Raw genomic sequence first — 19,094 nt, 5'->3', positions numbered from 1 at the left:
AAAATCATTTGCTTCAAGTGTAAAGTTAAAGGGCACCATGTTAGATCTTGCCCTCTGAAGACGAAGTCTCAAAGTCACAAGCAACAAGGGAAGCGGCCACAAACTCAATCACATATTCAACTACAAGTTGAAGGGAGGCCTCTTCCCAATAAGACCCAAGCCAACACTCCCCGAGGTGAGAAATCAACTGGGAAGAAAGCAAAGCGTAGATTTTGCTACTTATGTCGTGAGAAGGGTCACGTCGCTTTGTCTTGCACAAGAGGTAACTTATCCAACCCAATCACTATTGATGATATCTATTCCCTTGGGAAGGATAAGGTTGGCAATGTGTTTGCCAAGTTTGTTGGTACTCAAAATGGTGTCAAGAAAAGAACCATTTGGGTAGCCAAGCCTATTGTGATTAACCTCTTAGGACCCAACGTAGTTGGGGACCAACAATCTCAAACTTGATCAATAGGTGACTATGGAGGACATTAGAGACTTGGATACATAATGAAGAATTAAGTGGTCTTCATCATTCATATTATCTCAAGCCAAGTCATTTGGATTATCGAGTTTCTAGCTTATATCCAATGTGCCTCCTTACGGTAACTTATACTTAAATTGTTTACATTGTTAGGCGCTTTCCCCCTTTTGCATGTTGTGGTTTTGTACCTTGCATCCGTTTGTATATGTTGTGCTTCCAACTTGCTTATCTTGAGTAATCAAGTATGTGTTGCTTTGCACATCATGTACATGTGAGTCTTGTATTGAGCCTATTTGCATCTTGTCTGTACTTTTGTTGGCTCTTGTGAGAGATTAATGGATTATCCCATTGTGTGGGAGTGATGTGCTTTGCACACCTCACAATCCTATAAATGTGTATACATGGGGAATACCACTTAGTTTTGATGCTTCAAGATTATCTAGTGTCTATGTGGTATGTCTTACTCATGAGAAATTCAAATTCTATATGGTCCATTAAGTATCTCTTGTTGGTTTTAATTTTCCACTTGCTAATGTTATTGGTTTATCACATTATGGGGGAGTAATATGCTATGTGCATATTACAAACCTAGAAAATGTGTACATTTGACGTATTGCCACTTAGCGTTGATATTGTAAATCATCTTGTTCCTAGGTGGCATGTTAGCTCTACAAGTGTCATATGCTTGCGTTTTATGGGTAAAGATGATCTTGGATATATTTGTGATCTACCGATGAGTATCATTTCAAAAATACTTCTTGTCCTTGACAATTGGTATTCCCATCATGTGATTGGAATTGATAATCATCTTTACATTGGATTTTGTGTTTCGTTTGTCTTTATTGCCTCTTATGAATCTATTTTTAACATGTCTAGTGTGGTTATAGATATAGAGAAAGTGATGATCCCATCGTCTGCGTTTTGTATTCAAATGCAAATTCTATATAATGCACGTCCCTTGGGGGAGCTATCCTATTCTCTTTAAAAACACTCTCTTTATTCACCCATCATAAAATCATTTGATCCCCATCAAGTGTGTGTTGATGGGAGGCAAGTCTTGCTCTTTATGATGCTTTGTGCCATCATGAAAATTTGTAGAGGGCTTTGTTTGTTGGAACCTAGCTCTCTCTTAGAAACTAGATACCTCGTGTTTGTTTTCCTTCAATTGGTTTCTTGTTGCCTTCTATTTGGCATGTGTCAATGGATATCTCATTCCTTGATGTATCTTTTAATTGATATCTTTCAAGTGATAGTTCTTTTGTTTTAGGATCTTATTATCACTTGATACCTTGTCTTTTGATGACTTATCAACTTTGTGTTGAGTTGATTCTTGAGAGTCTTGAGCATGCGTATCTAGCTACTATATACAACTTCTTTTGCTTGCTTTCCTCCTTTGACCCAATATATAAGGGAAACTCCACCCTGTCATAAATTGGATAAGGTGTGCATGAAATTCAAATTCATATCTATATGCACATATGTGTGTGGAGTTTGTCCTATGTATTGCTGGTTTTCTAACTCTTTGGTCCCAATGAGTTTGGGCACCATTTTGTTTGTTTTTGTTGTTCCAGGAACAACTGGAGATGCATTGGATGCTCGGCTCACCTATAAGGAAGATGTTGAGATCATGTGATTATTGGAGCCAAGTTAGGATGATCAAATAACAACTATCTACTACATCAATCCAATGTTGTCTCGGTAACAAGTATCCACTTCATGCATTCTTTTCTTGCAAATAACCCAACCTGTCTTTTCTTTTCCAGGTTGCATCATGGCATGAATCTATTTATTCGTACTTGTAGTACTTGTTTGCTTTCCCAAAGCATCCAAACGATGATGTCTTACTACTAGTTGGGATGTCTTTGATGTTCGTATGTTGGAGGTTCACATTATACAATAAGAAAATATTAGGCCATGTGCTATACTTCCAAGCAAAAGATCTCATTGATATATTTATGACTCCCCTTTTGGATATCTAGTTTTCTTCCTTCTTGTAACCATTTCGTGTGTACATCCTTCTTTGTGGATATATATATCATCATGATTGTCTTCTACTTAGAATCTTTCACACATGAGAGAAGTTACATCTCTAATTGATATCCTCTTTTCTTTCACGTCCATCGCTGCACTTCCTTTTTCAGTTTTTGGTGGCAACGTGAAAGGATTTGTTTTGAGTGCGTATCTTATTTTCCTACATCTTGATGCACTCTTTGGCCGTGAAGATTATTTTTCCTCATGCTTGTCTTGATGAGGGTTTTGCCATTTTCAATTAGTATCCCTCCTCTTGACAAGGTTCTTACTTCCTATCTTCACAATGGGTTGTCACAAGCGTTGGTTCTTATTTTGTTTATTAGTAAGCTTGTGAACCCATTTTCTAGTATGTGTGTGTGGGAATGATATGTCTGTTGGAAATATGCCCTAGAGGCAATAATAAATTAGTTATTATTATATTTCTTTGTTCATGATAATCGTTTATTATCCATGCTATAATTGTATTGATTGGAAACACAATACTTGTGTGGATACATAGACAAAACATTGTCCCTAGTAAGCCTCTAGTTGACTAGCTCGTTGATCAAACATGGCCAAGGTTTCCTGGCCATGGGCAAGTGTTGTTACTTGATAACGGGATCACATCATTAAGAGAATCATGTGATGGACTAGACCCAAACTAATAGACGTAGCATGTTGATCGTGTCATTTTGTTGCTACTGTTTTCTGCGTGTCAAGTATTTGTTCCTATGACCATGAGATCATATAACTCACTGACACCGGAGGAATGCTTTGTGTGTATCAAATGTCGCAACGTAACTGGGTGACTATAAAGATGCTCTACAGGTATCTCCGAAGGTGTTAGTTGAGTTAGTATGGATCGAGACTGGGATTTGTCACTCCGTGTGACGGAGAGGTATCTCGGGGCCCACTCGGTAATACAACATCACACACAAGCCTTGCAAGCAATGTGACTTAGTGTAAGTTGCGGGATCTTGTATTACGGAACGAGTAAAGAGACTTGTCGGTAAACGAGATTGAAATAGGTATGCGGATACTAACGATCGAATCTCGGGCAAGTAACATACCGAAGGACAAAGGGAATGACATACAAGATTATATGAATCCTTGGCACTGAGGTTCAAGCGATAAGATCTTCGTAGAATATGTAGGATCCAATATGGGCATCCAGGTCCCGCTATTGGATATTGACCGAGGAGTCACTCGGGTCATGTCTACATAGTTCTCGAACCCGCAGTGTCTGCACACTTAAGGTTCGACGTTGTTTTATGCGTATTTGAGTTATATGGTTGGTTACCGAATGTTGTTCGGAGTCCCGGATGAGATCACGGATGTCACGAGGGTTTCCAGAATGGTCCGGAAACGAAGATTGATATATAGGATGACCTCATTTGATTACCGGAAGGTTTTCGGAGTTACCGGGAATGTACCGGGAATGACGAATGGGTTCCGGGAGTTCACCGGGGGGGGGGGGGCAACCCACCCCGGGGAAGCCCATAGGCCTTGAGGGTGGCGCACCAGCCCTTAGTGGGCTGGTGGGGCAGCCCAAAAGGGCCCTATGCGCATTGGAAGAAAAATCAAAGAGAAAATAAAAAAAAGGAGGAGGTGGGAAAGGAAAGAAGGACTCCACCCACCAAACCAAGTAGGACTCGGTTTGGGGGGGAGTCCTTCCCCCCTTTGGCTCGGCCGACCCCCTTGGGGCTCCTTGAGCCCCAAGGCAAGGTCCCCCCTCTCCCACCTATATATACGGAGGTTTTAGGGCTGATTTGAGACGAGTTTTCCACGGCAGCCCGACCACATACCTCCACGGTTTTTCCTCTAGATCGCGTTTCTGCGGAGCTCGGGCGGAGCCCTGCTGAGATAAGATCACCACCAACCTCCGGAGCACCGTCACGCTGCCGGAGAACTCTTCTACCTCTCCGTCTCTCTTCCTGGATCAAGAAGGCCGAGATCATCGTCGAGCTGTACGTGTGCTGAACGCGGAGGTGCCGTCCGTTCGGCACTAGATCGTGGGACTGATCGCGGGATAGTTCGCGGGGCGGATCGAGGGACGTGAGGACGTTCCACTACATCAACCGCGTTCACTAACGCTTCTGCTGTATGGTCTACAAGGGTACGTAGATCACACATCCCCTCTCGTAGATGGACATCACCATGATAGGTCTTCGTGCGCGTAGGAAATTTTTTGTTTCCCATGCGACGTTCCCAACAATGTCTTGCACTTTGTATCTCATTTCATCAAGACTATGTTGATGAGTAATGCTCATCCTTATTTTAGTCTTCTCAAGTGCTTTGCCATGACTCATACACATTACTTTGTTTGAGCCTATTCTTAAGTTGCTTCTATTACATGTTGCTCAACCATTTATTTTGTGCAATTGATATGCTTAGTGTCTCATCTATCCTCTTGCACTCGTTGTGTGTTTTATAAATTCTGGGGGAGCAACGATCCTATTTTGTGCACCTGTGTCAAATACAGAAATCTCATATTAGTGCACAAATCATGGGGAGCTTCTCTAGTTTTTGATAAAGCACTATGTTTCCTTTATCATAATATCTTTTATTCACGTGGTTCGAAGGACCATATGATTGTTTGTTCCATGTGGAATCTTTTGATTGCTTGCCTCTATCTTTGTATGTCTTTGTGGCATACGATTCTTTTATTTGCAATTTTTGGGTCCTCAATATAGTTTGTTTTTCTTCCAGCTACTTATCATTGTATTTGTGTATTTTTTCTGCACTCATTTGCTGAGAAGTGCACACTTTTTGGAGGACCACCTACTATATTTGCTTTCTAAACTTTTCGTCCATTTTGGCAATCGATGCCAATGGGGGAGAAGTTTAGAGAGTTTACTTTGGATATGTTTAGAGGGTTTTGCCTTTATTGTGTAAGCATTTACATCTTGCTCACATGCATTACTACCTTGTATGTGTGCGCTTGGTTATGCTTATTTCCTTATATAAACTCCTTATATAAACTCTCTTGAAGTGGTTGTCTTCAATTACCAAAATGGGGGAGATTGTTAAAGCATATATCTCCATATGTGGTTTTGGTAATTGATGACAATTCCTATGAACTAATGGTTGCCTTAAGTTATATTTATAGGATTTATCCATAGGCACTTCTTGAAGTCCATCTGTTGGGTTCAAGGAGTTTATATGTTGACCAAGATGTTATTCAAGGTATTGTCCAAAGAATGGTCATAGAAACACTAGGTTGATCAAGATCTCAGACAAAGAGTAAATCAAGATGATCAACACACAAAGCGTATAAGATGTACCGAGAGGGATCAAGTGATCCCATGGTATGGTAAGCATTGTCCATTACGTGTTTGTGTACTAACCCATGGTCTTTGTGAGACTCCTATGTGGGGGTTAGGTGTGTTTCCATTGGGCTTGCGTCAAAAGGAAGATCTCATACAACCCATGAAGGATGACGTCAAGTGGTGATCGTCATCAAGATTGTGGTGTGCAAGTTCAAGTGGATCAGCACGAATATATCATTGAAACTATTGTCAATGATCATGTGTTGATAAGGACAATCTCATGTGCTAAGAAGGACAAGATCAAGATAAGCATTCCTGAGCACTACATGCTTGATTCTTGTGGATGTTCACATGGTGGATAGGACAAGATCAAGATAAGCATTCTTGAGCACTACATGCTTGATTCTTGTGGATGTTCACATGGTGGACAAATGAAGATAAATACATAAGCTAGGCTTTCCGCATTGTGTATGGGAAAGCTACTTGAAGACTTCATCATATCTTGCTTTAAACTTGAGCCAAGAAGGAACAACAACATCAAGCTCAGGTGAAAGGGCTAACTCAAAGGTATCAGTTCCTTTGACGTTAGTGGTGCGGAGTGATGATCAGCGAATAAAAGTATACACTCAAGTATGGATCATCAGTACTCTTTTATGATTCTCGAGTCCTTAGGGATCCTGCACTATTAAGAGGGGGTCACAGGTTTTGCAATAAACTTGCTCAAACTACATCTCCATTGTTCTGCTCATACCACATCTCCACTGCTCTGCTGTTATCAAAAAACAGGACAAGTGCCTCGGACATCCGGCCTCCTCCGGACGTCCGAGGCCCGGACATCCGGCCTCCTCCGGACGTCCGAGGCCCGGATTTCCGACCAGCTTCAGAAATCCGGAAGCGTGCACCAATAGAAGTTGAGTTCTATATCTCGGAAATCCGGCTCCCTCCGTACGTCCGAGCACCGGACGTCCGACACCCGTCGGAAATCCGGAACCTACCACGAGTAGAAGTTGAGCTCTATAACTCGGATTTCCGGTCCTCTCTGGACGTCCGGTGGCTGATAAATTCAACATAGGTTCAGTCGTATCTACAGGCCTCGGACGACCGACCCCTATCGGACGTCCGGTCGCTGTTTAATTCAAAATAGTTTCAGTCGTGTCTACAAGCCTCGGACGACCGACCCCTGTCGGACGTCCGACCCCTCGCGGACGCCCGGACTTCCGACAACTGTCGGACGTCCGGACCCTGTGTGACTTAAAGTGTCCCCAACGGCTCTTTCTCTCTCCCCACTATAAATACCCCCCTCCCACTTCGTGAGAGTGTGGCCTAACACAGCCTTATCCTCATAAGAACACATTTCCACCTCACACACATTTGCTCACTCCAAATCTTAGATCCCAAAAGCATTTGTGAGCCCCTTTGAGAGTTGTTCCAATCAAAAGATAGATCTTCTCCCTCTCTTTCTCTCAACCCAAGCTATTTGTGATTTGAGCAAGTTTTGAGCATTCCCCGTGATCTTGTTACTCTTGGAGGTTGGAGACTCCTAGGCGGTAGGAGTTCTTCGGAGAGGAATCAATCCGTGTGATTTCCCCCGGAAAAGTTTGTGAGGGTTTGGAAGCCACCTCAAAGGCTTACCACTAGTGGTTGAGAAACGCCTTCGTGGTGTTATCTCAAAGGGAGAATAGGGTGAGCCTTCGTGGCATTGGTGTGCCTTCGTGGTAACATCCACCTCTCTAACGGTGACTAGCTTCCCTCCATGGAAGTGAACATCGGGATACATCTTCGTCTCAGTGACCTTGGTTATCCTTAACCCTAACTCCTTACTTGTGGTTTACTTGTGTTATTTGAGCATACATACATTGCATATTGGTTGTGCTCATTATATTGTGTTGGCTATTTCTTGTACAAGATTAATCATTCAAGCATACCCTCTATATCCACATGTTCATACTTGCAGCCCTTGATATATCGTGTTGATATAGTGTGATCTAGTATCTTGTGTTGTTCACCTACTTGTCGTATAGCTCAAGTAAGTTTGTGTAACTGACTTGTGCTTGTTAGTAAATTGTATTGTGTCCATCTTTGTAGATCGTGTTGTTGATACACGTTGCAGTGCCTAGTGCATTTAGGATTTGTGCTTGACAAGTACCCTCTTAGTTTATTTCCGCATTAGGTTGAAGCCAAATCCGAAGAAGTTTTTAAATAGCCTATTCACCCCCCCCCCCCCTCTAGGCGTCATCGAGGTATTTTATCATGTTGTTGCCATCAAGGGTAAAAATATGGGGTTTTCATCATTGGTTTGATTTTATCCCTCTACATCATGTCATCTTGCTTAAGGCGTTACTCTATTCGTCATGAACTCAATACACTAGATGCATGTTGGATAGCGGTCGATGTGTGGAGTAATAGGAGTAGATGCAGAAAGTATCGGTCTACTTGTCTCGGACGTGATACCTATATGTATGATCATTGCCTTAGATATCGTCATGACTTTGCGCGGTTCTATCAATTGCTCGACAGTAATTTGTTCATCCACCGTGTTATTTGCTATTTTGAGAGAAGCCTCTAGTGAACACTATGGCCCCCGGGTCTACTCCGCACCATATTTTCGGCCTTACACTTTTTCTTCGTTGCACTTTCCGCCTTCGGATCTCACTTTGCAATCAATCTTGAAGGGATTGACAACCCCTTTATAGCATTGGGTGCAAGCTCTTTTGTGTTTGCGCAGGTACTCTGGACTTGATGAGATTCTCCTACTGGATTGATACATTGGTTCTCAAACTGAGGGAAATACTTACTGCTCATGTGTTGCATCACCCTTTCCTCTTCAAGGGAAAAACCAACGCAAGCAAGAGAAGTAGCAAGAAGAATTCCTGGCGTTGCCGGGGAAGGACTTTTGTTGCCATAGTAGAAGAATTTCTTGCGCCATTGACGGGGAGGATCAAGTCAAGAACTCATCCAAGTAGGTGTCGCAAACTCATCTCTTGCATTTACTTTGTTTGCTAGTTGCCTCTCGTTTTCCTCTCCCCCACTTCACAATTTTCCTTTTTCATTTGCCTTTTCCGTTTGCCTTTTCGTTCGCCCTTTTTCTCGCTTGCTCTTTGTTCGCTTGTGTGCTTGCTTGCTTGCCGAAGTCACCATGAATGAAAACACCAAACTTTGTGACTTCTCGAATACTAATAATAATGATTTTATTAGTACTTCGATTGCTCCCGCCACTAGTGCGTAGTCATACGAAATCAATGCCGCTTTGCTGAATCTTGTTATGAAAGAGCAATTCTCCGGCCTTCCTAGTGAAGATGTCGCATCCCATCTCAATACCTTCATTGAGCTTTGCGATATGCAAAATAAGAGAGATGTGGATGATGTGACTAAATTGAAACTTTTTCCTTTCTCGTTGCGAGATCGCGCAAAAACCTAGTTTTCTTCTTTGCCCAAAATTAGTATCGATTCTTGGGATAAGTGCAAAGATGCTTATATATCCAAGTATTTTCCGCCGGCTAAGATTATCTCTCTCCGTAATGATATCATGAATTTCAAGCAACTTGATCATGAACATGTTGCACAATCTTGGGAGAGGATGAAATTGATGATTAGAAATTGTCCCGCTCATGGGTTGAGTCTTTGGATGATTATTCAAATCTTCTACGCTGGCTTGAATTTCGCTTCTAGAAATATCTTGGACTCCGCCTCAGGTGTAACGTTCATGGAAATCACGTTAGGGGAAGCCACAAAGCTCCTAGACAACATCATGGCGAACTACTCTCAGTGGCACACTGAAAGGTCACCTACTAGTAAGAAGGTACACGCTATAGAAGAAATTAACTCGTTGAGTGCTAAGATGGATGAGTTAATGAATTTGGTTGCTAGTAGAAGTGCTCCTTTAGATCCTATTGATATGCCCATGTCTTCTTTGATTGAGAGTAGCAACGCTAGCTTGGACGTTAATTTTGTTGGTAGGAAGTTTGTTAATTCATTGTTTCCCAATGATCGTACTTGAAAAACATTACATGTTGGGTAGCATGTCATATCAGAAATTCTGTTCTTATCATTTACCTACTCGAGGACGAGCAGGAATTAAGCTTGGGGATGCTGATACGTCTCCAACGTATCTATAATTTTTTATTGATCCATGCTATTATATTATCATTCTAGGATACGTTTTAAGCATTTACTTGTTGTTTTATATTAACTTTTAGCACTGACCTATTAACTCAGTGCCAAGTGCTAGTTGCTGTTTTCTGCATGTTTCTAGCATTTCAAGAATACTGTACCAAACAAAGTCCGAATACCCCAAAACTTTTTGAAGTTTCGGAGGAAGACCGGAGGGCACATGAGGTGCCCCCAAGCAAACCGGGCGCGCCTAGGGGGGTGGCCTCACCCTGATGTCTTGGGGCCACCTCCCAACTCTCCCAGCCCCATTATCTTTGCTATAAATTCACATATATCCCGAAAACCCTAGAGAGCTTCCCGGAACACTTTTTCTGCCGCCACAAGCTTCAATTTCATTGTGTGCCCATATGGAGCCCTATTCTGGTGCCTTGTTGGAGGGGGGTCAATCATGGAGGGCCTCTACATCAACCTTGCTTCTCCCATGGTGATGTGTGAGTAGCTTACCACAAACCTACGAGTTTGTAGTTAGTATCTAGATGACTATCTATCTCTCTCTATGTTCTTCATTGACAACATCACCGTGATTCCTGCGATGATCTATATTATGTAATCACTCTTGTGTGGTGCATTTGTTGGGATCCAATGAATTGTGGGTTTATGTTCAGATTTTCATGAGATTGTATTGAGTTCCTTTCTGGTATTTCATATATATGCATGATTATGATAGCTTCGTAATTCTCTCTGATCTATCGGTTTGGTTTGGCCAACTAGATTGATGTATCGTAACTGGGAGAGGTGTGTTGTAGTGGGTACAATCTTGTGGTGCTCAATCCCAGTGATAGAAAGGGACATGACACATATTGTAGTGCTTCCACTTTGGGTAAAACAATTGGGGTTTATTCATATTAATTGGATTTACTTTGTCTACATCATGTCATCACCCTCCAAGCATTACTCTATTTTTACTTAACACTCTAGATGCATGCTCGATAGCGGATCGATGGGTGGAGTAATAGTAGTAAATGCAGGGAGGAGTTGGTCTACTTGTTTACAGACGTGATGCCTATATGTGTGATCATTTGCCATACATAAATATTGCATAACTATGAGCTTTTCTATTAGTTTCCCAATAATAATTTGTTTACCCACTATATGCTTTCTACAAGAGAGAAGCCTCTAGCAAAAACTATCACCCTCGGGTCTCTACAAATTAAATTCCAAAAAAAAAATATTTCTATTATTTATATCCTGTAATTTTAATTTATATTTATTTTGTAATTATATTATCTATCTATCACTACTTATCGCTTCCAAGTACCAAGTTTAACGGGATTGACAACCCTCTTGCCCGTGTTGGTTGCAAGTGTGTGTTCTTTTGTGTGCAAGCGTTGAAGAAGGGAAATTGTGTGGTCCTCCTATTGGTTCGATAACATTCGTTCTCACTAAGGGAAGTACTTACCTCTACCGTGTTGCATCATGCCCTCCTCTTCGGGGAAAATCCTAACATAGTTTACAAGTATCACTTGGTTGTTGAGTGCTTAACTAAGATGGTGCTAGCTACCCAAAACAATCTCATTCAGGGGTTGGCCCCTGATCTCATTGTTGGGGGTGTGGGTATCTTACGGTATGCCGATGACACGGTGTTGTGCTTCTTGCATGATGTGGAGAAGGCATTGAATGTTAAATTGCTCCTTTATCCTTTTGAGTTAATATCGGGCTTGAAAATTAACTTTGATAAAAGTGAGGTTTTTACCATTGGGGGAATAATAATATTGATCAAATATATGCGCAGATTTGGCTGTCAAGTTGGGAAACTTCCAATGAAATATTTGGGAGTTCCCTGACATATGTGATGCTGAAGACTGTTGATTGGGACTTCCTTGATGTGAAATTACTCAAGAGGCTAGCGGCCTGGATTAGTTATGATGCTTCCTCAAAGGATAGGGTTACCCTTATCAACTCTAGTCTGGATGGCATTCCTTCCTATTTCATGTCTATGTTTTTTCTTAATAGGACTTTCATCAAGAAAATGAATGCTCATCATAGACATTTTTTTCTGGAGAAAGTGTAGGAAAAAACGAGTATATCATATGGCCAAATGGACCTGAATTTGTCGATCTAAGAAAATTGATGGATTGGGTATTAAAGACCTCCACAAACAAAATGTTAGCCTCCTAGTGAAATGGTGGTGGAGGCGGGAGTGTGGTGATGGCCTATGGCAGCGTATTATGTGTGCCCGCTACTTCAAACGTAAGACGATAGCTAATGTGCAGACTCACCTTGCTGGAAAACAATTATGAAGGTGAAAGAGGTTTATATGGAGGGTAGAATGATCAAAACCAATAAAGGGGATCTAGCCAGGGCCTGGCATGATCCCTCGATGCTTGATGTTCCCTTGAAAACAATGTATCATGTTTTGTTTGACATTTGTCAAGACCAGGACTATACTTTGGCAGATTTTGCTCAAAAAAAATTGTGATGCAATTCAGATGTGCTCTCTCTGTGCCTCCTTACAAGAACAGTGGGCTGAAATTTTTAGTATGGCTAAAGCATTCCCTTTTAATGCTTCTCCCAATAGGGTTACTTGGAAATTTGGAAAAAAGGGGAATTCACCACAAAGTATGTATATGAGTGGTTAGAGAGAGACTTGTCGAGGCCTGGTTATAAATGGGTGTGGAAAGCCAAGATCCCTTTACAAATTATTTTTTTTTCTTTGGCAACTGTTTCAAAATGCGATTCCTACCAGGGATAATATGTGTAAAAGAAACAGGCCTGGGAACCCTTTTTGCTCTTTCTGTTGTGATATTGAATCGGCTAACCACTTGTTCTTTGGTTGTGCTTTTGCTCGGTCAGTTGGGGGGGGGGGGGGCTTTGGTCTGGCGATGGGTGCATCTTGTTGCCCCAATTACTTATGGAAAAGTTGGGTTTGGTTATATAAGTATCTTCCTAGTTAGAGGCAGTTTTCATCGCGTATTCCTTTCTCATGTATTGGTCAGATTTGTTGAAGGAAGTGGAGAGGGCAAACTTCTGGGCTGGGTTTGAGATGATGGTTCGGGTTGCTGCTTCGTTGCTAGATTGCTCGACTTTGTGAGGCAGGCTGGCGCTGGAAGGCTATGCTGGAGCTTGAGGTGAATGGAGGCTTGTTGTCTTGATTGGTCGATAGATGTCCTCGTAGGGGTTTGATGCCCGCTGAGTTCCATGTGGTCTCTTTTTGCTGGGGTGTTTGCTGTTTTGCTTTATGATGCCGTTAAAAACATTTTTGAGGACAGGTGGTTTGTGTGAATAGCTTTTTGCCCCGTGGTCGATGGTTCATTTCGGAATCATCTACAACGGGTTTCCTATTGATGCTCCAACTCGCTCCCCCCTTCCCGTTTCCTTTTGCTTTAGCTTCTTGGGTCAATCTCAAAGATCTTGGGTCAATCTAAAAGATGACTGAGTGCACATTTTTGAGGACAGGTGGTTTGTGTGAATAGCTTTTTGCCCCGTGGTCGATGGTTCATTTTGGAATCATCTACAACGGGTTTCCTATTGATGCTCCAACTCGCTCCCCCCTTCCCGTTTCCTTTTGCTTTAGCTTCTTGGGTCAATCTCAAAGATCTTGGGTCAATCTAAAAGATGACTGAGTGCGATGTATTTCTGTTAAGCAGTTAATGGAAAAGGGTGTGAGCCCGGTTGAAAAAAAGAAGTGTTTAATGATATGTGTGTGTGAACCGAAGACGAGCATGTTTGTGGATGATAAAATATTGAGCATAACTTGTTTAAGTGGGATATTTCATGAATCTTGTGCTACTCATCTTGTTGATTCTTACCCAACAACCTTCAGTTTGATAGTTTGGCTTGTGGCTACTTTACATTACTTGATATCATACCTGTTTGCATAATTCAGCTGCATTTTTATTTTTATTTTGCATTCCGGAAAATAATAATTCAGCTGTACATAAGTTTTGAGCACCAATAAGCTAGCCCATGTGGAGAACTATGACTACTCCTATACTATGCACAGATCAGTGGTGCATTTGAATTGTGTAAATTATTGTTGAAATCTTGTGGAAATATTTGTGCAACAGGACAGAAAAAATATGCCAGAAAAGTTATGCAGAGTTAAGTTTTAGGGGAAGGGCTGGATGTAACTTAACTCCTCAAATTTTGAGGAGTTAAATTTGGAGGGTCTTTTGAGGACTTAAATTTTAAGGGAAGAGCTATTGATGCTCTTACTTCTCAGATTAAGTTTCCCAACTTAATCAATAAACCTTATGTCCAGTCTCAGCACATACCGAATAAGTAATCTGTTCTCAGGCTAAATGTAACCCCTCTGCCCTCACACTAACTGCATCAAAGAAAGGATGAAAACAAAAGAAATTGAACCAAACACAATTGGTACTACAACAAAACAACTATATTTTATTATTTGAGGATGGATTTTCATCGGTATTTCCAAAATCAAACGGCATCTATACTATCAAAAAAACTAAAGAATGTAAAATTATGTCCTCTAGCTGTCAAACAGCTGAAGATAGTTTTGCAAGGAAGAGAACTAAGATTCATATCTTAGGCTTCAACTCTAGATATCAGGCTAGTCCATGTCCTATCTCTCTTCTTCCTTAGCCTCTCGGCAATGGCGAAGGCCAGCTCTAGCGACTGCGATGCGTTCAGCCTGGGGTCGCAGTGCGTGCGGTAGCGGGAACTGAGATCGTCAAAGGTCACTGTGTTGGATCCACCGATGCACTCTGTAACGTTCTGCCCTGTCATCTCTAGGTGAACCCCTCCGGGGTAGCTCCCCTCTTGCTCATGAACATCAAAGAAAGCCCGAAGCTCAGCCTGTGCAGCCATAAAGAAACAGTGAAAATTCTGAACTATGCCAAAGTTGGCAAGTCCGAACAATGCTATTGGTTGTCTCATGGGCATGCGGTTCCAGGAAACAACAGTCCATGTCTCATTATTACAAACGGCGTGAAATACCGACCGTAAGTAGATTGTTCTACGTCGAATCATGCAAAAAGTTATCACGCTTACCCGGATTGCATCGAATGATCTTGTCTTAAGTCCGCAAGGTGCGCTGATGGTGTTCCCGTGCATGGGATCGCTGACCCAGGTGACAATCAGCCCTGCTTGACGCACGGCTCTGATCATATGGGGGAGCTTGGCACGCATGTTCTCGGCCCCCATCCTTGTGATAAGTGTCAGCCTCCCGGGCTTGTTGTGAGGATTCAAAATCTCACACAGTTTCACAAGCTCCGATGAATCAAGCTTGTCACTCACCTGTATACAATAGACAAAGTCATTAGATTTGTCAACTGATTATTTTTCTGTCTAAGATAGTCATAGGATTGTGACTAATAAGATTTAAAACAACGAAACTAATGTTCTTCATAGTTGTTGAAAACACGACATTTTTCATGTCATTAACAATATATGACAAAAGATGATTATCAACAGATAAACACAATACATAAGCCTGGAGGCCACAAAACTGAAAGATCTATACGTGACTTGTGAAGCATTGATGGTCGCCATTTGCAAGGGAAATTGAAGTCCTTACAAATTAAGATGTGTATGATTTTACGTGACCAGCTACAACAACGAAATGCAAACTCGGGACTTCAGTAAACACACATGTCATATGAAGTGATGTCACCCAAGACCATTTGCAGGCAAAAGACAACATTGATGGGTGCTTTGGCTACCTTTATGCCGACAGGATTGGAAATACCGCGGAGGAATTCAACATGAGCACCATCCAGCTGCCTAGTTCTCTCCCCAACCCAGAGCATGTGTGCAGAGCAGTCGTAATAGAGGCCAGTAGTGGAGTCCTCCCTGGTTAGTGCCTGCTCATATGGCAAGTGAAGGCACTCATGGGATGTCCAGAATTCAGCTGTCGTCATCATGGGATGCTGAGGAGGCAGACCAGCAGCAAGCATGAACCCGATGGCGTCATGAACCCTCTGGGCAAGCTCTACATACCTGATCAGAGAAAAACAGAACGAGATAAGATCTACTCCCTCCGTTTCTAGATTAATATCTTTTAGAGATTTCAATACAAACTTATATACTGATGTATATAGAGTATAGACATATTTAGTGTAGATTCACTCATTTTTCTCCGTATGTAGTCTGTATGGGAATCTCTAAAAGGTCTTATATTTAGGAACGGAGGGAGTAGCATTTATTGTACTCCCTCCGTCCCAAAATTCTTTTCTTAGATTTGTCTAAATATAAATGTACTCCCTCCGTCCCAAAATAACTGTCTTAAGCTTAGTACAAATTTATACTAGATCTAGTATAAAGTTGAGACAGTTATTTTGGGACGGAGGGAGTATCTAGTCATGTTTTAGTATTTAGGTACATTCATTTTTAGACAAACCTAAGACAAGAATTTTGGGACAGAGGGAGTATATAACAGGTTGTCAGTGATCATATTTAGGCTGACTGATATTTCGTACAGAACCCTAGAGAATGAATACCTAGCTATGGTTACACGTGACTGGTACTGTCCAGATTAGTGTGCTAAAACAAGTACATCAGTTGCTTGACAAAATCACTTTTCTGGACTTGCAAATTATCCACAAACAAAGTCATTACACCAACACTGTTGCATATATGTGCAAATATGGTAATGGCATTGAATGTATGGTCATAAATGGGGCATGAGCTGTGTGCTAGAGAAAGATTGATAGCAATTTTTGAATTCAGATGATATTTGTGGTGGGGTGAAAAGAGTTCTGCATAAAGGCTAGTCACTTGATGAGAATATAAGTAGCAATTTAGTCACCTGTCTCCCTGCATGCTGTGCCTCAGAAAGTCGAGGTTCCACTCGGTGACTCTCTGAAGATCAGCATATCCTCCATGGGCAAATGCTCTCAAAAGATTCAGGGTGCTCGCAGACTGACTGTACGCTCTAACCAACCTTTGAGGGTTTGGTGCACGCGATTTCTGATCAAAATCGTCTTTGTTGATAATGTCCCCTTGATAGGAGGGCAGTGTGACTCCATCTCTAGTCTCGATTGGGTTTGATCTTGGCTTTGCAAATTGGCCTGCCATCCTTCCAACCTGAAATACATAGTGCCACAAATCTTTTGTAGAACATGAGAGATGTTTATATGCACAGGAGTGTGGGTAGTTTTTCTGCCAATCATGGACGGAGAACATTTAGAGGCATTTCTCTTCAGCATAACAAGAACCTTTATTTTGTCAATATAAGTTTTCTTAATCTATAGATAAATGAACATGGTTAAGCACTAGAATGAAATGCAAAATAGCAATAGATCATTTTACCATCCATTAAACTAGCAGCAGTATCGGCACAATTGCTGTTGGGGAGTCCCGAACAGTTATTCCGCTTTAAAAAAGTACTCTCTCTGATCCATAATAAGTCCTTAGTTCAAAACTACGACACTTACCATTGATCGAGGGAGTAGTAGACACACCACAGCAATCTAAGTTCTCGGCAAAACCTCTATAACTGTAACGCTATAGCAAAGAGAGTAAAAAACTCAGTATGGCGAGTTCACAACAATCTATGTCAGTTGAAGAATCCATAAACATGACTGAAGCCGCGTCACTTGTGTCATGATCTAGCCAGTAGGCACTTTTTAAATTTCGATGGCGCTGTGATTCTACTGAGATTACAAGTGTCTTCACTTGAATATCTGATAAAACTGTGGAGGCGGCAAAGTCTAAATCTTATTGAGGCTTACAGGAACCAAATCCCGATCCATGACAGCAGTTGATCATCACAAATTCACAAGTCAGAAAGACATAAACCCTCGTTAACTGGGGCGCGAATTCAAGAGTAGGCTATTTGCTAAGGATCGTCTAATTAAGGAAGGGATATGCATGGATGGAAGTGGGAATCGGACCTTGATGATGGGCATCTGGCCGCCGAAGGTGAGGACGACGGCCATCTGGAGCATGAGGCGGAAGGTGTCGCGGATGTTGTTGGCACCGAACTCCTTGAAGCTCTCGGCGCAGTCGCCGCCCTGCAGGAGGAACGCCCGGCCCATGGCCGCCTCCCCGAGGCGCTCCTCCAGCGTCCGCGCCTCCCCCGCGAACACCAGCGGCGGGAACGACGCCAGCGTCCGCTCCGCTTCCTCCAACGCCGCCGCGTCCGGGTACTCCGGGATCTGCCGCGCCGGCCGCGCCCTCCAGCTGTCCGGCGCCCACCCGCCCGTCGTCGCCGCCGCCGCAGCCGACGTCGCGCGCACCAACGGGGCCATCCCGCGGCGACGCGCCGGGTCGGAGGAGGCCGACGGCGACCTCCGGCGGGCGGAGATGAAGGGCGACAGGTGCGCGGGAGCCAGCGGCGCTACGGGGAGAACGGGAGCCGCCATTGAGTAAGTGACTCGACTGGACGGGGAACGGGGCTGATCTAGAAGCGGTTAGGCATGCCGCGAGAAGCTGTAATGCGAATATATATGCAGTGGCGCGCTTGTGTGTTGGCGCACGGCGCGGCTATGGCGATGGCTTGGCGGGGCCGAAGGCGGCGGTGCCACCCGGTAGATAAGACGATCTTCTCGCTTCTCACACGTCTTCCGTGTGATTTATAAAAAAAAAAAACGATTTTCGTTTAGTTATTTCCCATATTTATTTATTTATGATTATTATGTAACTTTCTCACTTTTTACCCCTGAAAATGTAACTTTCTCTCTTTAGAGCTAATACATTACAAGCTAACTTAATTTGCATTCAGAAGTTGCTTACTACCCCTCCATTTCTTTAAAATATTTGTGTGTATACAAAGTATTACAAAGATATGCAATGACTAAAATTAGATATTAAAATGATATTATGTCATATAATGTTGGAATTTAGTATACTTATAGGCCAATTCAATAGCATTTTTAGAATTCCTAATAAATTCTAAAGGACCACTTAACCCATTTATGCAAGGCAAGAGGTGGGACTAAAATTTAGTCTTATATTGCTCACTTACTAGGAGTTAGAACTCCTTTTAAGGAAGGTTTTTTCTCTACATGTATGAAGATGAAAACAAGAGGGACATTCCCGTGTGTTCCTCCTTCGCCGCCCCCCTCACCACGCCTCGTGACGACCCGACGCGATGCGGGTTGCGGGAATGAACCGAGCCGTTGTCTAAATTTTTGCCTCTCATGACTGGTATACGAAAGGTCACTCGGGAGCTGAAAAGTTAATTGTAGTGGAGATTGAATACGAACTCTGCACCCTTCGGCTATTGCTTGTTCGTTTCGTCTTCTTCTCTTGCTTCACCTCGTGACGCATCCTAT

The 19,094-nt window shown here is 42.4% G+C and overlaps 1 protein-coding gene across 1 annotated transcript; it reads right to left on the bottom strand.

Annotated features, from left to right (window-relative positions):
- Positions 1–14,236: 14,236 nt before the first annotated feature.
- LOC123439134 (phospho-2-dehydro-3-deoxyheptonate aldolase 1, chloroplastic-like) lies at positions 14,237–18,361 on the bottom strand. The gene is made up of 5 exons (XM_045115887.1): positions 17,712–18,361; positions 16,625–16,902; positions 15,540–15,816; positions 14,869–15,114; positions 14,237–14,673 (listed from the first exon to the last, which is right to left on the bottom strand). Exons 1-5 carry the CDS (start codon positions 18,180–18,182, stop codon positions 14,404–14,406), a joined length of 1,542 nt encoding a protein of 513 aa, XP_044971822.1. The 5' UTR covers positions 18,183–18,361; the 3' UTR covers positions 14,237–14,403.
- Positions 18,362–19,094: the final 733 nt, after the last annotated feature.

This window comes from Hordeum vulgare, chromosome 1H (genome assembly GCF_904849725.1).
Source record: "Hordeum vulgare subsp. vulgare chromosome 1H, MorexV3_pseudomolecules_assembly, whole genome shotgun sequence".
In the NCBI taxonomy this organism is placed as follows: domain Eukaryota; kingdom Viridiplantae; phylum Streptophyta; class Magnoliopsida; order Poales; family Poaceae; genus Hordeum; species Hordeum vulgare.
The sequence above is the reverse complement of the archived record's forward strand: the minus strand, read 5'-3'. Positions and strand labels throughout refer to the sequence as shown.